Genomic DNA, 17,841 nt, shown 5'->3' with positions numbered 1-17,841 from the left:
AACAGTTTTATATGAGTTTTATATGAGATGATTAGCTGGATTGGGAAAGGGCAGGACAATAGTCAGAAATAAATTGATTCTTCCTTCTACTCTTCGTTTGTTATCATGTAAAACTGCAAAAACAAAAGACATTTTTAGTAGTAGAAGACATTTTTAGTATCCTAGATAGTATGCCAACTATCCACTTTGCATAGGACAAAGAGCTGAGCCTTAAGAGACAGGAGACCTGGACTTTAGTCTGGGGTCTGCTGAGTATGTGAACTTGATTAGGAATTCCATCTTTTTAAAAAAAATCCTTACCTTCTGTCTTAGAATCAATACTGTGTATTGGTTCCAAGTCAGAAAAGAGGTAAGGGCTAGGTGATGGGGGTTAAGTGACTTGCCCAGGGTCATACATCTAAGAAATGTCTGAGTTAAGATTTGAACCCAGGACCTCCTATCTCTATTCCTGGCTCTCTATCCACTGAATCACCTAGCTGCTGCCTCCATCATTCTTAAAATGGGTGTGCTACAGGAAGGGGGAAAAGAAAGGGATCAAAATTGAACTAAATGATATCCAAGGACCTTCCTAGGTCTAAAAAATATGACCATTTTTAAAAGTATCAATAAAAACCAAATCAATAAAAATGTATTTTTCTTTTTTTCCTAAAAAAAAAAGTCACCATGTAAAATTTTATTATAGAAGGTAACTAGTGTCCAGTTAGGGCATCTCGGCCAAACCTGAATGGTTTCATAATCCTCTGAGCTAATGAAAATGTGTTGCAAATCTTAAAAGCCTATAGGAATGGAAGTTGCTGTCATTATAGGTTAATGGAGTTTGCAATATTTTCTCCCCAAACCCAGTGTCACAATGCCATAATTCATCCTGCAACAGTAACTGGCCCTGGCAAACCCCAAACACTCTCACCAGGAGGCAGCAGCATAACCAGTCTTCAGGAAGCTCAAGCACTGTCCCAGAGCTGCCACCCTTTCCCCCACTGATCTCTTAGAAGATGGGAGCTCTTGGCCTTAGGGAATGGGCAATGGATTTAAGAGTATAATACTAGACTGAGGGGCTAGAGAGAGCATTTTGCTATGAAATCATCAAAAGATATTGCTGGACTGGAGATAGCCACTGAGAAGTTATTTATCCCTAGAACAGGAACATAAAGACACAAATACAGAATGTTTAATGAATACACACCCTTATTCCCCAAGTGCTTTCTATGTGGTAGCCACCTTGTGAGGTTTTGGAGATACAGAGGCAAAAATCAAAACAGCTCCTGCCTTCAAGCTCTTTGTGAATAATGTATGCATGTATATGTATGTATATATGTGTACATATATACACACATGTCCTAATTGTGTCAACATGTTTTGGGAGGTTGTTTAAATATTAGGACTTTGGGAAGACAGCCTATATTTATATGTGACTAAATATATAATTTTATATATGTATATATACATATATGTGTTTATGCACATATACTTCAAACACATACAGAATAAATACAGATATAATGTGGGTTGTACAGAGGATATGAAGATATTCCCTACTTACTACCTTGACCACATGTGACTCAGCATTTGGGCTCTCTGGGAATGATTAACTTCCTGGTTACTTCCAGCCATTCTGTATCTCATCAATTTAAAGAATTTGTTGCCCTGGTATGAAGCAGAAAACCCAGAGTGGCCCCTTTGCCCTCTCTCACCCCCATCTTTAGACACTGTTTTCTTTTTTTGACTCTTCATCAGTCATCACAATTTTCACAGTAGGGTAGGAAAGGGATTGCTATCTTAGCATCAGTTCAACTGTAAATCACTTGGCAGGTGGAATAGTGGATTTGAATAGGTGAGCTTGTGCAAGAGCTACCTCTTCTTCACTGTATTTCCTTTCCTGAATAGGTGATTCCATCAGCATAAAAATACAAGTATTCAGGCTTGAGGGTGAATGGATGCTGGAGGTCTGGTGGAGAATTATGCCCTTGGAGTACTTCAGAAACCAGGTGAAATATGACTATACCTATTTAGCACTCCAACAGTTGCTATTAAGTCTAGTTAGGGTTTGAGTCTCAGCTTTCTAAGAGTGTATAATAATGATTGCAACTTAAATTACTGAATCATGTTTTAAGTTCTGTCAATGCACTCTGTCAGCCTTTTGCATCTGTTAGCATGTCATTTGTTTGTAGGAAACAAAAGATCTGTCCTATCCCTGCTTTACAGTATACAGAATATCTTTTTTTATTACTCACTTTGGGAACCTAAATTTTAAATAATTTGTCCCTAGGGAGCATCAAGGTGGGAGTTCAACAAACTGAAAAGTAAAAGAAAATGGAGCCTAACTCCTGGAAACCAGACTCTCTCAGTACTAAATTCATTTTGAACTACTTGTCTGGGTCCAAAGAAGAGAAATAATTTTGTTGGAGAGAGAGAGACGGTGAAACGCTTCAGTCTTTTAGACTTAGAAACAGTTTTACACAAGGTACTTTGGGGGTTGGGGGGAAGATATTAGAAGCTAGAGGTATTGGGAAATGTTTCTTGTAGGAAATAGCACTCCTGAGCTGAATTCTGAATGAAATCAGGGATTCTGAAAGGTGGAAGTAGGAAGGGAGAACAATTCAGACTTGGAGAATAGCCAAGGGCACAGATGCTGGAAATGGGATGTACTGTTTGAGGATCAGCAAGGAGACAATATTTGCTGAACCATAACCTATGTGGAGGGGAGACCTGGATGTTATATAGTGGAAAGAACCCTGAATTTGGTGTTAGAAGACCAAGACTCCAATCTTGGGTTAGCTGCTTTCTACCAGTCAGTCTTTCGGTGCCTAAATCTTTTTCTCTCTCTAGACCTCGGTTTACAAAAAAAAAAAAAAAGAGGGAATGGACCAATAATCTCTAAGGTTCTTTCTAACTTTAAAAGGCTCTGATCATATCTACTTGTGTTTCATCTTCAGACAGGAAATATTTATCAAGACCCTTCCCTCCCAATCCCTTTTACAAGTTAAACACACACGCGCGGGCGCGCGCGCGGGCGCGCACACACACACACACACACACATACACACAACTAACCCTCATGGACCCACAGTGCCCACTCGGTCCTTCAAAAGGTACCAAATAAATACCATTGTCAATCCCTCTCCTCCCTCCCCCTCCAAATCTACCCCAACCGACCTTCCTTCTCTCCAGCCTTCCACCCCGACCCACTTTCCAGAATACCCAGTCCCTAGTAATGGAGGCCCTGAGCTGTGTTTTTCAGTGGCCTAGAGAAGTCACGGTTGGAGGGTAACAGTAGAGGGATATGGAACAAAGCCTGGACAACGGCCTTCAGAAACACATATGCATAACCCTCCTCCACCTCTCCCACTTCCCCCACCACCCCCGCACCAAGGCTGTAGTGGAAGGAAGACACTTGTAAATAGCCAGACAGGGCTGCCGGCTGGCTGAGAACCTGAACATGCGCACAGAGCTGCCCTAGCGTCAGGAGCAGAGGAGAGGCAGAGAGCTGCGATGTTAGCAGTTTCTGTCTTTTAGGAGAAGGAGCCAAGGGTGCAGCAAGCAAAGGAGGCTGGGGTGGTTGGGGAATGGGAAAGGAGCTGGAGATAGGAAGGATAAGTGAGTGTGTGTAATTGTAAGTGCTGGAGCTGATGAATGAAGGTGTCTGAGCAAGAGACAAACGCGGTGGCGGCCCCGCCAGCAACGGCAGAAAGAACAGGGAGGAGGGGGCGAGCTCTCTTCTTTTAGGATTAAGGGGAAGAAAAATCGATGCTGGGCTGTTGAAAAATAACTTGAGTCACAGCATCAGTTTTATTGGAGAAGAAGCAAGAGAGTGAGCGAGAGCGAACGAGGAGGAGGAGAAGGAGGAGAAGGAAGAGGAGGAGGAGGAGGAGGAGGAGGAGAGAGAGAGAGAGAGAAAGAGAGAGAGAGAGAGAGAGAGAGAGAAAGAGAGAGAGAGAGAGAGAGAGAGAGAGAGAGAGAGAGAGAGAGAGAGAGAGAGAGAGAGAGAGAGAGAGAGAGAGAGAGAAAGGGAGAGAGAAAGGGAGAGAGAAAGGGAGAGAGAGAGAAGAGGGAGGGAGGGAGGGAGAAAGAGGGAGGGAGGGAGGAAGGGGGGGGGAAGCGGGAGCAGAGGGAGGAAGGCGTCGGAGAGCTCCGCTGGGGGCATCTTCTCACCCAAGCAGACCAGGGCTTAGAGAGGAACGGAGGCTACCGAGGAGCAGGAGAGTTGGGAGGGCGGGTGGGAGGGGGTGTCGCAGCTTGGGCTGGGGGGCCAGGGGGTTGGAGGCTGAGTGAGAAATAGAAGTGATGAGAGAGCAAACAAGAAGGTTGGAAGCTGCTGTTGCTGCTGCGTTATACCAAGAAGAGGACCGGGAGGTGGAGGACTGCTGCTCTTGCCCCTGCTCCTGCTGCCATAGCTCTTGCTTAGATTCGTCGGGGATTCAGAGGCTGCGAGCGCTTGGCATTCCCCTGCTACAGCGGCCCAGGCTACTTCAGACTTTGTCCCTCCGCAGCTCATAGGGATCATGGAGACTGTAAACGGCACGGGAGGCAGCGGCAGCAGCGGTGGTACAGACGTGAAGCAGCCACCACACGGTCAACACCACCCCCGCCACCACCACCACCACCCCTTGGCAGAGAAGAAGCGGCTGCAACGCACTCCCTCGCCCGCCAGACCCTTCCTGAAGGATCTTCATCCTCGGGCTCCGGGTCCAGCCCCTGCCGCCTCTTCTTCCACCTCCAGATCTCCTGCGACCGCTCCATCAGCACCCAAATCCCCGAGCCTCTCTGGCAAGGCGCATCCTACTCCATCGCAGGCGCCGCCGTCTCCCGGGCTTTTGGCCACCCAGAGCCGGCTCTCCCGACGCAGTGGGGGAGGCCAACTGGGAGCTAAGGACAAGGGGGTAGGAACAGGGAACAAGCAGGGGGGCAATGCCAAGTCCTCCGCTTGCAGCAAGAAGGCAGCCCGGGCACCAACGGGAGAACAGCCCTCGAAGGCTGGAAAGCAACAGACACAGCCACAGACACCGCTTACAGGTGGGGAACAGGGGACCGCCACTGTTAAAGGCCGTAAAGGCAAGAGAGGTTCTGGGCCCCAAGGGACGACAGTTCAGACTCCAACTCCTGCCTCAGTTCCTGTTGTCTGCTCTTTGACCAGCCCAAGCCACTCGGCCCCCACTGCTCAAGCCCCCAACTTCTCTGGTTCCCTGGCTCTGGGTACCCGCATCAGCCACACAGACAGTAGCTCGGACCTGTCAGATTGCCCCTCTGAGCCCTTGTCTGATGAACAACGCCTGATCCCGACAGCCAGCAGCGACGCCGAGTCAGGCACCGGCTCCAGCGATCGGGAGCCACGGGGAGCCCCCAACCCTAATGCCAGCGGGAAAGGGGGACAGCCTTGCAGCCCTGAGCCCCTTGGACCTCACTATCCCTCTTGTGCCTCCCCTGGGAGCGGGGGCGGCAGGGCCAGCCCTTCAGTGGTTCCCCCTGGATTGGTGGGGTCTGGAATTGGAGAAGATGCTGGGGGGAGAACCCAGCCAAGATCGGCCTCCGGGAAGGGTGGCCCTGGAGAAGATGGAAAGGCGAGGCCTGGAAGCGGCGGTACCAACCAGGCACCCAGCCCGTGTGAGCTGCAGCAGCTGGTGCTAGCAGAGGAGGAGGAGGAGCTGCTGCGGGAGATGGAGGAGCTGCGCTCAGAGAACGACTATCTCAAGGTGAGATGGGTGGAGGGAAATTTGACTAAGTCTGAAGGTAGGTGGGAGCCGAGAGCTTGTTGATCACATCCTTGCCACTCAGGGCTCCTCCCTCCCAGCCCGAGTTACTTGGTGCGGGAGGGGCGGACTGGCCACCACCGCTAGATTTAAAAGACTGGCGAGTCTTCTCCCCCTCCCCTCTTGTCTTTTCCCGCCCCTACACATCCTAATACTTAAATTGGGCAGAAAACTCTGGAAGAAAGGAATGGTGGGAGCTTGGGGGTGGGCGGATGGGAATTGCCCTTGGCAGGTTTTCCCTGCCTTTTGATTTTTCTTGTTCCTGGCCTGCTACTTCATGCTAATGCGTCTCTTCGCCGCTAAGAAGAGAGAACAGATGTGTTAGTTTTCCCCTCTAAATTAATGAGCAGCAAGATTACTGCAGACCCTCATTTCTACTGAGGTAAAAAAACAAACAAACAGAGGAAAGGAAATTTGTGTTCACAGTCTAGCGCGGAAAATATGTTTGTATTCCTGAAAATAATTGCAGAATAGAAGTAAGACCACTTGTAGGATTTAGTATTTCCTGAAAGAGGAGATTTACGGACTAAGGATCAGACTTCAATGCAGATACAAATGTACTTGTGATTTTAATTGGTATGGAGCTTGCAGGTGAAGAAACTCCCTCTCCCAGTTCAGGTCTGCATTTTTGCAATTACTGTCCTAGAGAGTTGTCTATAGCAGTGAGGAATAACGTGATCTGTCCAGTTGCACAGTCAATATATGTCGGTGGATACACTTGAATTCAGGTCTGACGTCGCTCTATCCACTAAGCTGCAGAATCCTCCGTCAATAAAGAAACACTGTTTTGACCTGGAATAAGGATGGTCAACCTGAAAGGAAGAGATGCAAACCTAGAACTGGTGGTAGTATTTGAATTAGACAAACTGTGTCAGGAAACTTGGAAACGAAAAGTGCCACACGAATTGAGATAGTTGGAATTAGTTGGTGTGTAATTATCAGAGGAATCTCAAAGCTGTTTTCCTTTTTTCTGCCAAGAGAAGCTTCTGTTTTTGGTACACACAAACAGCACTTTCCAGGGAATAGCCTTCCATCTGCCCTCTGCTGCTATATCTTTAATTTTCCCCCTGTGTTGTCTGAAAATAGGAACCACATAACAATAGTCCCACAGTTATCCTGTATAATGGCTCATAGTTTGTCTCTGGCTTTTCTTTGAAGCTGTTAGGATCAGGCATGCAGAAAGGAATATCTAAATAATAGTCTGATAATATGGGTCATTTGCATAACCAGCCTGTCTGAATGCTAGTTAGAATGCAAAAAGATGGAAAAGATGAAAAACAAGGATTTTATTAATATAATCTTTCTTGTCAGTTTCTTTGGGTCTTCATTTTATATTACCCAAAGCAAATATTACCAAGTAGAAGAAATAAATACAATTATTTTAATATATAAATATCCCAATCCAAAAATCTCAACCCCAGACTATCTAGTTGGACATTCCAGTGAGATTATTTTGTCTAGTAGCAGTAATTGACTTATATTCATTCATCCATCTATACTCTGGAGCTATCTTTTATAAACAAGAACATACATTTTCAAGACAGCTTATATGTTAGTGGTGGTGTCTGGAGAGAATTATTTAGTCTAAAACACAGGGTAGAATGATGATGAATTGGAAAGACCACAGAATTGAGAATCAGAAGACCTGGATTTTTGTCCTAATTCTTCCATGAACTGGATATATGACCATAAATAAATCTTATAACCAAGACTTCAGTTCCCAGACTAGAGGGATCTCTGTGATTCCCTCCAGTCCCAAGTATATCAATTAACTTGCCCATACAAATACTAAATCTACCATACTGGATCTTTTAGCAGGTGTTTTAACCAACAGAGTTAAATAATAGCAATCCTCATTAATATTAACGAGAAGAAAGGAGCAATATGCAAATTGGGGCTCTAAGAAGGACAATATTAATTCACTGGGGGAGAGGTGTCAAAAGGAAAAGGTAAATGTTTAATTACAATTACCTCTTTGTACTGGCCACAAAGTTAAGTTCAAAAGGCAACAAGCAAAATGAACAATATTATTAGCCTAATGTAAATACTGGACTTTCTTCCTTCTAAAATATTCTCAAAAATGCTGAGCCCTAAACTACACAATCATGAGAGAAGCCATTTTCTTTTAAAAAGATACTCTCCATCAGTTCTTGGTTTTTAAAAGATAGTCTGCCATCATTTCAAGATCCATTGTTGGATATTTATTTTTGTGTCTTATTTTGGACTTCTTTTCTCTGGTAACTTTTGGCATAATTGATTCTTCTACAGATGGAGTGTGGATATTCATTTTTATCATTTCTGGTCTTATCCAGAGACAAGAATTAAGGACATTCTTTTGAGGATATACTGATTTTTTAAAATGTTGTTACTTGACCAGTCTTCCTTAGGGTTTTTTTTTTCCTCTCTATGGTTGGTTAGCTCATAATGGACACTTTAGGCAGGATGTGTGCAAATGGCAGATCAAATCCCAGAGGAAATGGTTAATTTCTTGAAAATGATGTTGTACTCCCTAGAGTATATTCTAGGACCAGATATGACCATCCATGTGACCTATTTCCCATCATCCCCTCTGCAAAGAAAGGAAGATAAAAGGGTTGGCAATCTGGAAGAGTTGGTTGTTAAATAAGAACAATTAATATCATATATGCATTTAAGTTAAACTTTTTTTTGTTAATTTAAAAAGAGAAAAAAACTAAACCTAGGGACAAAATAGGACTTTGGGAATTTTTCTAAAGGTTTGTGAGTACTTTCTCCATGTCTAGTACTGTTTTGCTATGCCCTATTGTTTCCTGTCTAGTGATAGTGTTCTCACTATCACTTCTTGAGATATTCTGAACTTTTATCCTATGTGAGACCAGTTCACAAATAATGTTTGTCTATTAATACATTATTTCATAGCAAGAGTCCTATCTCACATAAACTAACTGCTTGACCTTGGAAAAGTCTCTGGGCCATAATTTCCTCTATTAGATTGGGGAGTAGAGCAGGGCTAGATGATCTCCTACATATCTTCTAGCTCTGACATATTATGATTCTGTGAACTTAATAAAACTCATGGTCAATTGATTTTATTTCTTATCCTAGAAATTTTAGACCTGGATGTCCAGGAAAGCTAAGAACCTATGAAATATTGCCTTTCTTTTTGAGGTCCTGCTGCCACCATTCCTATGAAACTTTTCACTCTCTGTGGAGAGCTGGAATGAATAAAAAGTCACTAAACTGAAGAGCAAAACCAACAAACCCATAAGAAGAAGTCTTATTGTGTTAATAAGTTCAAATGAAAGACAATTTTTAAAAAACCACATCTCAGCAAGCTCTAATTTTAAAGTGACAAATGTGCTATGTGCACGAAGTCCCTGAAGTCTTTCTGGGTTGGGTTGTTCTTGATCCAAGAAAAGAAATTGCATGTCTCTAACTAGGGGAAAAAAGCTTTATCAAAAGCTGCATCCATGGGGGGTAATAATAATAGCTAACATTTATGTAATGTCTACTACATGCCAGGTGCTCTGCTGAGTGCTTTACAAATATTATCTTATTTGATCCTCACAAAAAATAAGAAGGAAAGATTCAGGACTTATTATGTCCATTAACATTCTAACTAGTGCTTTACTTTCTCATCTGCTTTTCATGGTGGCTTAATTCCTTTGTGTGTAGGAGCTTATCCAAGAAAAACTGTGAATGGTTCTTCACCATGTGCTCACAACAAGCCTCTCAAAGAATACCCTTTAACAGTGCTTATATCTTTCAAGTTTGGTTATTTTTTTGTGGAGTTTTCTGTTAGGTTATTTTTTGTTTTGTTTTGTCCTCACAGAGAATTAACAATGGTTTATCTAGAGTAAATCTATTCTAGCTGTGATGGTAGATAAAGATGGATTCAGGAAAAAAAATATTTTCTTAAAGGTCTCAGCTCTCTTTAGTATTTCTACATGTTAAAAGAAATGTCCAGGCCCTCACAACATGCAAGTTCATAGAAAGTTATCCTATGTTTGAAGTACTTTGTGTCAGAGGAGAGAGGGAGACAGAAGGAAGAAAAAGGTGACCAGCCTTTTGCAGGATTTTCCATCTAACTCCATTGATTTGTATAGACCATAATTATCATCAAGGGAGTAAAAAGGGCATGAAAAGGAACTTTCTTATTCCAAAAGTTTAGTCAGACACTCTAGACAGTCCCAAGAGAAAAAAGGTTAAACAATTATCTTAAATTGACTAAAGACAATAATAGAATGGAAAATCTCATTCCAAATAACTATGAAATACATAAACTATCTGGCGAACTGACTTACTAAAGCACCTAAAAGATATAGATTAAATTACAAAATGGTCCTTAAAGAAATAAAGAATAAATTAAATAGTAGAGGAACAGTCAGTGCTCATGGCTAGGCCATGCCAATACAATAACAACGATAATACTTTTAAAGTTAATTTACATTTTTAGTGTTCTACCAACCAAATTACCAAGTGGATGGTTTATAGAACTTGATAAAATAATAAAAAAAATTCATTTGAAAAAACAAATGATCTAGAATATCAAGGGAAAAGATGAAAAGCAATAGGGATGAAGGAGAAATCTACTTCCAAACATCAAACTGTATTATAAAGCAGTAATCATCAAAGCCATTTGGTGTTGGTTAAAAAATAGAGGTAGAGCAACTATACACACACACACATTGGATATATCCTTATATATGTGCATGCATACCCACATGGTTTAAACAAAATATCTTGAGTAAAAAATATAGCAAAATTAGTGACAAAAATATTCTCCCACCCCACAAAACTGTATTACAGGGGTATTTTGTCAAACAAATTGTGCCACCACTAGTGGAAGAGAGAATATACTTTGAGGGCCACATCATCTCCCTAATGCTGCAGACTTACTGTGACTGATATTCTTTGATGATCATAGGAACATAGATTTAAAGCTAGAAGGGATCTAAGAATTCATTGAATCCAACTTCTTCATTTTGGGAGGAAGAAACTAAGTTACAGAAAGGCTTTTTATTGGCTTGTCTAGGATCTAATTTAATTTGTAAGGCAGATTTTGATTTCATATCTCCCTGACTCCCAAGTTCAGCACTCTAACATGCTATTCTGCCCCATGTTATAATACTGCTCTCTACTGGGTGTTTTCCCAGAGTTCTTCTCTGCTAGATGTCTTTGCAAAACCACTTCTGCATTTTGCTGCCATTTTTTGACATTTTCTAATGATGGGGTGCAGAAGTGTGTGTAGTAAAAAGAGTGCTGGCCTTGGAGTTAGAGGATTCCTGTTTTAAATTCTGGCTCCATCACTTAACATCTTTATAAACTTGTGGAAGTCAATTAACCTCTCCAAGTCTTGGTTTTCTGACTTAAAAATTAGAAAGTTGGACTAGATCAGGATTTCTCCTGGCATCTATGGATCCAATTTCATAGGTTCTGTGAATGGGGGGGGGGGAGAATCATAGCTTTATTCTCTAACTGAAATTTAGTATTTCCTTCGGTTTTGAATGTAGGCAATAAGCTGTTCTGAGAACAGATCCATAGATTCCATAAAAAAAACCAAAGGAGTCTATGAGGCACAAAAATAGATTAAGAACCTCTGGACTAAATATTATCTAAGGCAGGGGTCCCCAAATTACAGCCCACAGGCCACATGCAGCCCCCTGAGGTCATGTATCCGGCCCCCACTGCACTTATGTAAAGGGCACCTCTTTCATTGGTGGTCAGTGAGAGGATCACTGTATGTGGTGGTGCTGCAAAGTGCGGCATCACTCATGTACAGTACTACCTTCAGTGACATAATCCTTTGCATGGTGCCTTGTTTTGAGAACGAGGCACTGAGCAAAGGATTATGTGGCTGCACAATGGAAGACATCAGTATGGTGAGCGGAGATCTGGGGAGGGGATTCCACACTGTGTATACTACTCGAAATTAGGGTTAGGGCTGGGGTTTGGTCTGGCCCTCTAATGGTCTGAGAGACAGTGAACTGGCCCCCTGTGTAAAAAGTTTGGGGACCCCTGCTCTAAGGTCTCTTACATATGTCTCTATAATCCCACATCCTATCCCTTTGGTCAGCTCTTTAACTTTAAGCCCTGTGCTTTCAGCTCTTTTGTGATGCAGACACCAGTCAGCCCTAAGGTAATAGTAATTTTAGTCTTTTTTCCCCTTAAGTTTTAAAAATTGCTGTCTTCTGTTTCTTTTTTCATCATAGTTATCCAAAGTATCCCTCTCCTCTTCTCCCAGAGTACCCCCCCATAACAAATAGTACTTTTAAGAGAAAAAAAGCCACAATTGATTAATACATTGAAAAAGTCTGGAAACATAAGCATTTCTGGACTTTTTACCTCTATGAAGGGATGAATTGGGGATGTCCTCTCATACTTCATATGATTTATGTGTGATTTTTATCATTTGGTTACATTCTTTTTTTTTTTTTTGGTGTGTGGTTCTTTCTGTTTACATTATGGATATTATGTATATTGTTTCCTTGTTTCTGCTTTCTTTACTCTATATCAGGTCATGTAGATCTTTCCATGCTTCTCTATATTCATCAGAATAATTTCTACAGCATAATCATATTTGATTACATTTATGTACAATAATTTCTTTAGTCATTCCGTAGTTGATGGGCATCTACATTGTATTCTATTTTTTTAATATCAACAAAAGTGTTCCTATAGATATTTTGGTGCATAGGAGGACTTTCTTCTTATTGTTAGTTTCTTTGGAGTATATGTTCAGTAATAGTCTCTGGTTCAAAGAGAATAGACCTTGTAATCACTTTATTTGCATAATTCCAATTTGTTTTCCAAAATAGTTGTACCATTTCATAGCTCCACCACCAATGTATTAGTGTGCCTATCATTCAGCATATCCTCCAACACTGAATATTGCCATTTTTGGTTATCTTTGCCAATTTGTAAGAATGTAAAAGGAAACCTCTGGGTTGTTTTGATTTACATTTCTTTTTTATTAGACTTAAAGTGTTCTTTTATGTGATTATGAATACTTTGTAATTCTTCTAAGAACATCTTTTCATATTCTTTGGCCATTTATCCATTGGGGAATGGCTATTTGTGTGTGTGTGTGTGTGTGTGTGTGTGTGTGTGTGTGTGTGTGTGAGAGAGAGAGAGAGAGAGAGAGAGAGAGAGAGAGAGAGAGAGAGAGTGTAGTTTATATATCTTGGATACCACACACTTGTCAAATTGAGAAATTTGAAAGATGTTTTTCCCATTTGACTATTTCTCTTCTTATCCTAGGTGCATTAATTTTGTCTGTAAAAGCCTTTTATTTTCATGTAATCAAAGTTTTTTTTTTTCTCTTTTGTATTTGACTTTACCTTTTGTTTGGTTAAGAATACAGCTACTATCTATGGCTGTGAAAGGTATATAATGTGCTTCTCTTCTAAAATGTGTATAGCATAATCTTTACTATTAAGGTCACTTATTCATTTAGAATGTATTGCAGAATGTAATATAAGGTGTTGGTTTAAGCCTATTTTCTTTCTAGATTTCCCAGGAGTTTTTCTCAACTAAAGAGTTTTTTCCTAAGTAATTTATGTTTTCTAAGTTAACAAACACTGGGTAATTGAGTTCCATTGTTTCTGATTCTACTTTGTCTAGTCTGTTTCACTGCTCTCTCTCTCTATTTTTAAAACCAATACCAGATGGCTTTGATGATGGTTGGCTTTATATAGTTTATATAGTTTATGTCCAGAAGTACATTTCTCCTTCATCCCTATTGCTTTTCATCTTTTCCCTTGATATTCTAGATCATTTGTTTTCCAGGTGAATTTTGTTATTATTTTATCAAGTTCTATAAACCATCCACTTGGTAATTTGGTTGGTAGAACATTAAAAGTGTAAATTAACTTTAGAAGTATTATCATTGTTATTATATTGGCATGGCCTAGCCATGAGCACTGAATGTTCCTCTACTATCTAAACTATTCTTTATTTCTTTAAGGAACATTTTGTAACTGAATCTATGTCTTTTAGGTGCTTTGGTAAGTCAATTCCCCAGGTTATGTATTTCATAGTTATTTGGAATGAGATTTTTCATTCTATTATTGTCTTTAGTCAATTTAAGATAATTTTAAAACCTTTTTTTTCTCTTGGGACTGTCTGGAGTGTCTCAGACTAAAATTTTGGAATGAAAAAATGCCTTTTCATGCCTTTTTACTCCTTTGATGATAATTATGGTCTATACAAATCAATGGAGTTAGATGGAAAATCCTGCAAAAGGCTGGTCACCTTTTTCATCCTTCTGCCTTCCTCTCCCCTAACATGAAATCACTGGACTTCTTACATAGTATGTCCTTGATCCTATTTCACATATTCTATTTTCTCTTGATAATTGTTTTCAGTTAAGTGTTTCTAGGCTATGTCAGCAAAATAGGGTTTGTTAAGTGATTATGGAGGGTCCTCAGATCCTTAATGGCTACAACTACAGTTGTGCTGACCAGAGCTCAAAAGCTCCATAAAGTTAAGAGCAGAAATACTACTAGGCAAGCAGTAGCTGTACTTGTATGATTCCATTTTTTTAAACTAACCCCCTTTATTCTCTTAATTCACTAACTCTTCCCTCCCTCTTTCATTTTTCAAAGCAGAAGTTACTCCTCATTCTTTTCTGACAACTCTCCTTTCCACACCTAATCTGTATTAGTCATGTGAAAGAATAGATGCATTAATCTGAGGAGGCAAAATCATGTAGATCACTGGAAACTCAGAGTTCATCAGCTGCTGGAGTGAAATATCAGTTTGGTAAACAATGGTAGCAGGTCCAAAGGCCTTGTTAGCCACAGCTGTGACTCTGCTCAAAACATTTCCATTGTCCAGGGGGAAATGAAGTGGATTATTTGTATATTATAAGAGACAATAGTTTCTGTCTGAAGCTCCCAGTAGAATGCATTATTGTAACACTAGCCAGATGACTATTCCCACTGTCTAGATTGTATCTATTTGAAGAAAGCGTATTGAAACAGAAAAAAATTGATTTAGAGTTGAATAATTTATGCAAAAACTTGAATAAATCCCAAAAAATAGTGCATATGAAAAACCAGGAATGTGCTTTTTGTTTGAAATTTGAAAAAGGATAATTATGGATTTTCATAAATATTTAAAAATATATAGTTTCATTCAATGTTTTCTCCAATATACAGTGCACCATTTTTCTTTTAGCTTGAGGTCCATAGTAAAGTTTAATTTGAAGAGGAATATATTTTGACAATTCAACACTGGTGTGATTAGATGATTTCTTCTACAAGAAAAACATTCTTTTAAAATCAGATTAATCTCTCAGCTAGGTAATAGATCAGCATTTATGTACTTGATAGAAGTGACACTGATGACTTAATATAAAAGGCATTGAATATCATTCAGATTTTTCTTTGTGATTTCTGCCTGTGCAAAATGACTTTTTTCTTTTAACAATCTCAAAATTGTTTCATAGACACAACTTAGTAATTAGTTCAAATTACATGTAACACATGTTTTTAAGTTTTGTGATATAAATAATTCTACACTGGGATTTTTTATCCAAAATTTGTTGTAATGGCCTCCTAAATTTTTTTGTTGTTGTCATTCTGTTCTTAACAACTATTGATGGCCATGCTATTCATACTACTACTACAAGTATTTATAATTTCTTCTATAATCTTTCTTTTTTTTTTTAACCCTTACCTTCCATCTTAGAATCAATACTATGTATTAGTTCTAAGGCAGAGGAGCAGTAAGGGTTAGACAATGGAGGTTAATTGACTTGCCCAGGGTCTGAATGTCTGAGGCCAAGTTTGAACCTAGGACTTCCCATCTCTAGACCTGGCTCTCAATTTACTGAGCTACCTAGTTGCCCCCGCCCCCCTTCTATAATCTTTCTAAATGCTTCTAGTAATAGTTAATTTTATACTGATGAAGGAATTAAAAAATAAATCATTATTTTTCTTCTAGTTCTAAAAAATGCTATGTTATGAATAAGAGTTGACTGCCATGTTATCTCTTTCCCCTTTTTTAGTAGCTCAAATATCATTTGTAAATTAAGTAAAAGAATGATAGACTGAACTATTGTCATTCTTGGAGGTGTGTATGACTTCCTGTTTGGTTTGGTTTTGTCTTCCATCTGTAGATCATTGCTTCAAACAACTAAGGGTTTCATCCTGGGTTTCTAGTCTAAGAAAAGGAGATGTTGTAGATTAACCCCACTTTTCTTTGAAGACATTATTTGAGCAGCAAATAATTTCAGGAATTTGGTGACTTGAATCCTTTTAAAAGCAAACTTTCTATAAGCAAAATTTGTATGAAACCATTTCTTTCACTAACTTAAAAATTTCTAAGTTGAATCATGCTCTTTATCTACTTTTTATTTTAAAATTAAATTAATCTCTATTTTCTTTCCCTTCTACCCACCCCAATTGAGGAAAAAATAAAGAAAAACAAAAAAGAAAAAGTTACAAATTTGCATAATCAAGCAAAATAAATCCCTGCAGAGGTCATGTCGACTAATACATGTCCCATTATGCATCCTGACCATCATTTTTTTTTTTTGAGGAGGTGGTCTACGTAGCTCTTGATTGCTATCATTGAAGACTCTATCTTTAGTGAGATTCATATGGAAACGAGGTGAAAGAGCTGCTTAGCCCTTTGGCCAAAATCTCATCTGTTGGTACTAGCTTTCTTCCATCTCACTCTCAAGATTAGCTTTCTTTATCAACTGTTCAAAATTATTGGATGGAGGTCTAGGTAGGAGTTTATGTGTAGAAAACCTGGGAATCTTTTGTGGATTGCAAGTTCACCATGAACCAGGCGTAGGGTGGCTGCCAAAAAAAAGTTGTTGCAATGTTAGTCTTCATTAATAGAATCATTTCCAGAACAAGGGAGATGATAGACTCTGCCTTGGTCAGACCATGTATGGACTATTATATTTAGTACTGGGTACACGGACAAGCTGGGACAGTCAAGGGCTTGGAGACCAGGCTACACTAGCATTAAAGTAACTTTGGATATTTAGCCTGTAATAGTCTTAGTAAAACCTGGGAGAGGCAGTGCTGTAGAGTAGAAAGAATACTGAATTTGCAATCTGAGGAGCTGGGTTTGAAGCCTGACTCAATTACTTACAACTTGTACAACCTTTTTTGTTGTACAAAAAATAATTTTACCTCCCTGGACCTCAGTTTTTCATATTCAAAATGTGGGGAGAGTTTAGACTAGGTAGTCTCTAAGATCCAGTCCAGCTCCAGGTTATTGTCTTATGACATAATAACTATCTTCAAATGTGTGAAGGACTTCCACAAGAGAGTAGAATTATGCTTCTTCTGTTTGGTTCACAGAACAGCTGGTGGTCTTAGCAAAGGGGCAAATTTAGCCTTCATATAAGGTGAATCCCCAACAGTTAAAGGTATCTAAAAGTGGAACAGGCTGCTCAGGAGGTTGCTGGTTCCCTTTCCTCATTCAGTCATTTCATTTGTGTCCAACTCTTCCTGACCTCTTTTGGGGTTTTCTTTCTTTCTCTTTTTTTTTTAAACCTTTACCTTCTGTCTTAGAATCAATACTATGTATTGGTTCCTGTGCCGATGGAAAATTTGCAATACCTGAGCTACATTCCCAGCATCCTTTTAAGTTACATCCTCATTTTAAATAAGGACGCTGTCAACATGGAATCTAGAGGTCCCCAGACTTGTAGCTTGGAGGGATTTGGTGATCCCCAGTTTATTTAGTTTGGAGGCAGAAACCCCAGGTTTGACCTTGTCATATGACAATTCCTCCCTGAGGGAAAGTCCTACTTCACTGATCTCAGACTAACAGTAGACTTTAAGATTTGGCGCTGTAGGCAGCATGTCAGTCTCTGAAGCTGAAGGTCCTGAGTTGGATCCTCCGATGGAGGGTGTGATATGACAAGGTCAAACCTGGTGTTTCTGTCTTCAAACTAAATAAACTGGGGATCACCAAATCCCTCCAAGCTACAAGTCAAGGGATCTCTAGATTCCACATTGACAATGCTTAGCAGATAAATTTGGCTGAGACCCATGCTCTGGGGCTCTTTTTTTCTGAGCTTGTGCTTTTGGTAAAGTGTGGCAGGTGAGTGGCTCTCTTTGCTCTGCTAACTTGACTAAAAGAACCTTTT

The 17,841-nt window shown here is 40.0% G+C and overlaps 1 protein-coding gene across 8 annotated transcripts in view; it reads left to right on the top strand.

The window, feature by feature from the left end:
• The first annotated feature begins 3,408 nt into the window (after positions 1-3,408).
• MTCL1 (microtubule crosslinking factor 1) overlaps positions 3,409-17,841 on the top strand; it is a 166,431-nt gene continuing 151,998 nt past the window's right edge. For all 8 annotated transcript variants that reach the window (XM_056823678.1, XM_056823674.1, XM_056823672.1 and 5 more), the window contains exon 1: positions 3,409-5,687. In XM_056823678.1, the coding sequence (XP_056679656.1) occupies positions 4,500-5,687 (1,188 nt within the window). In that variant the 5' untranslated portion in view covers positions 3,409-4,499. The remainder of the gene's footprint in view (positions 5,688-17,841) is intronic.

The sequence above is a fragment of the Monodelphis domestica genome, chromosome 3, assembly GCF_027887165.1.
Source record: "Monodelphis domestica isolate mMonDom1 chromosome 3, mMonDom1.pri, whole genome shotgun sequence".
Lineage (NCBI taxonomy): Eukaryota > Metazoa > Chordata > Mammalia > Didelphimorphia > Didelphidae > Monodelphis > Monodelphis domestica.
Note: the sequence above shows the minus strand (reverse complement) of the source record. Positions and strands in the feature narration are given on the sequence as shown.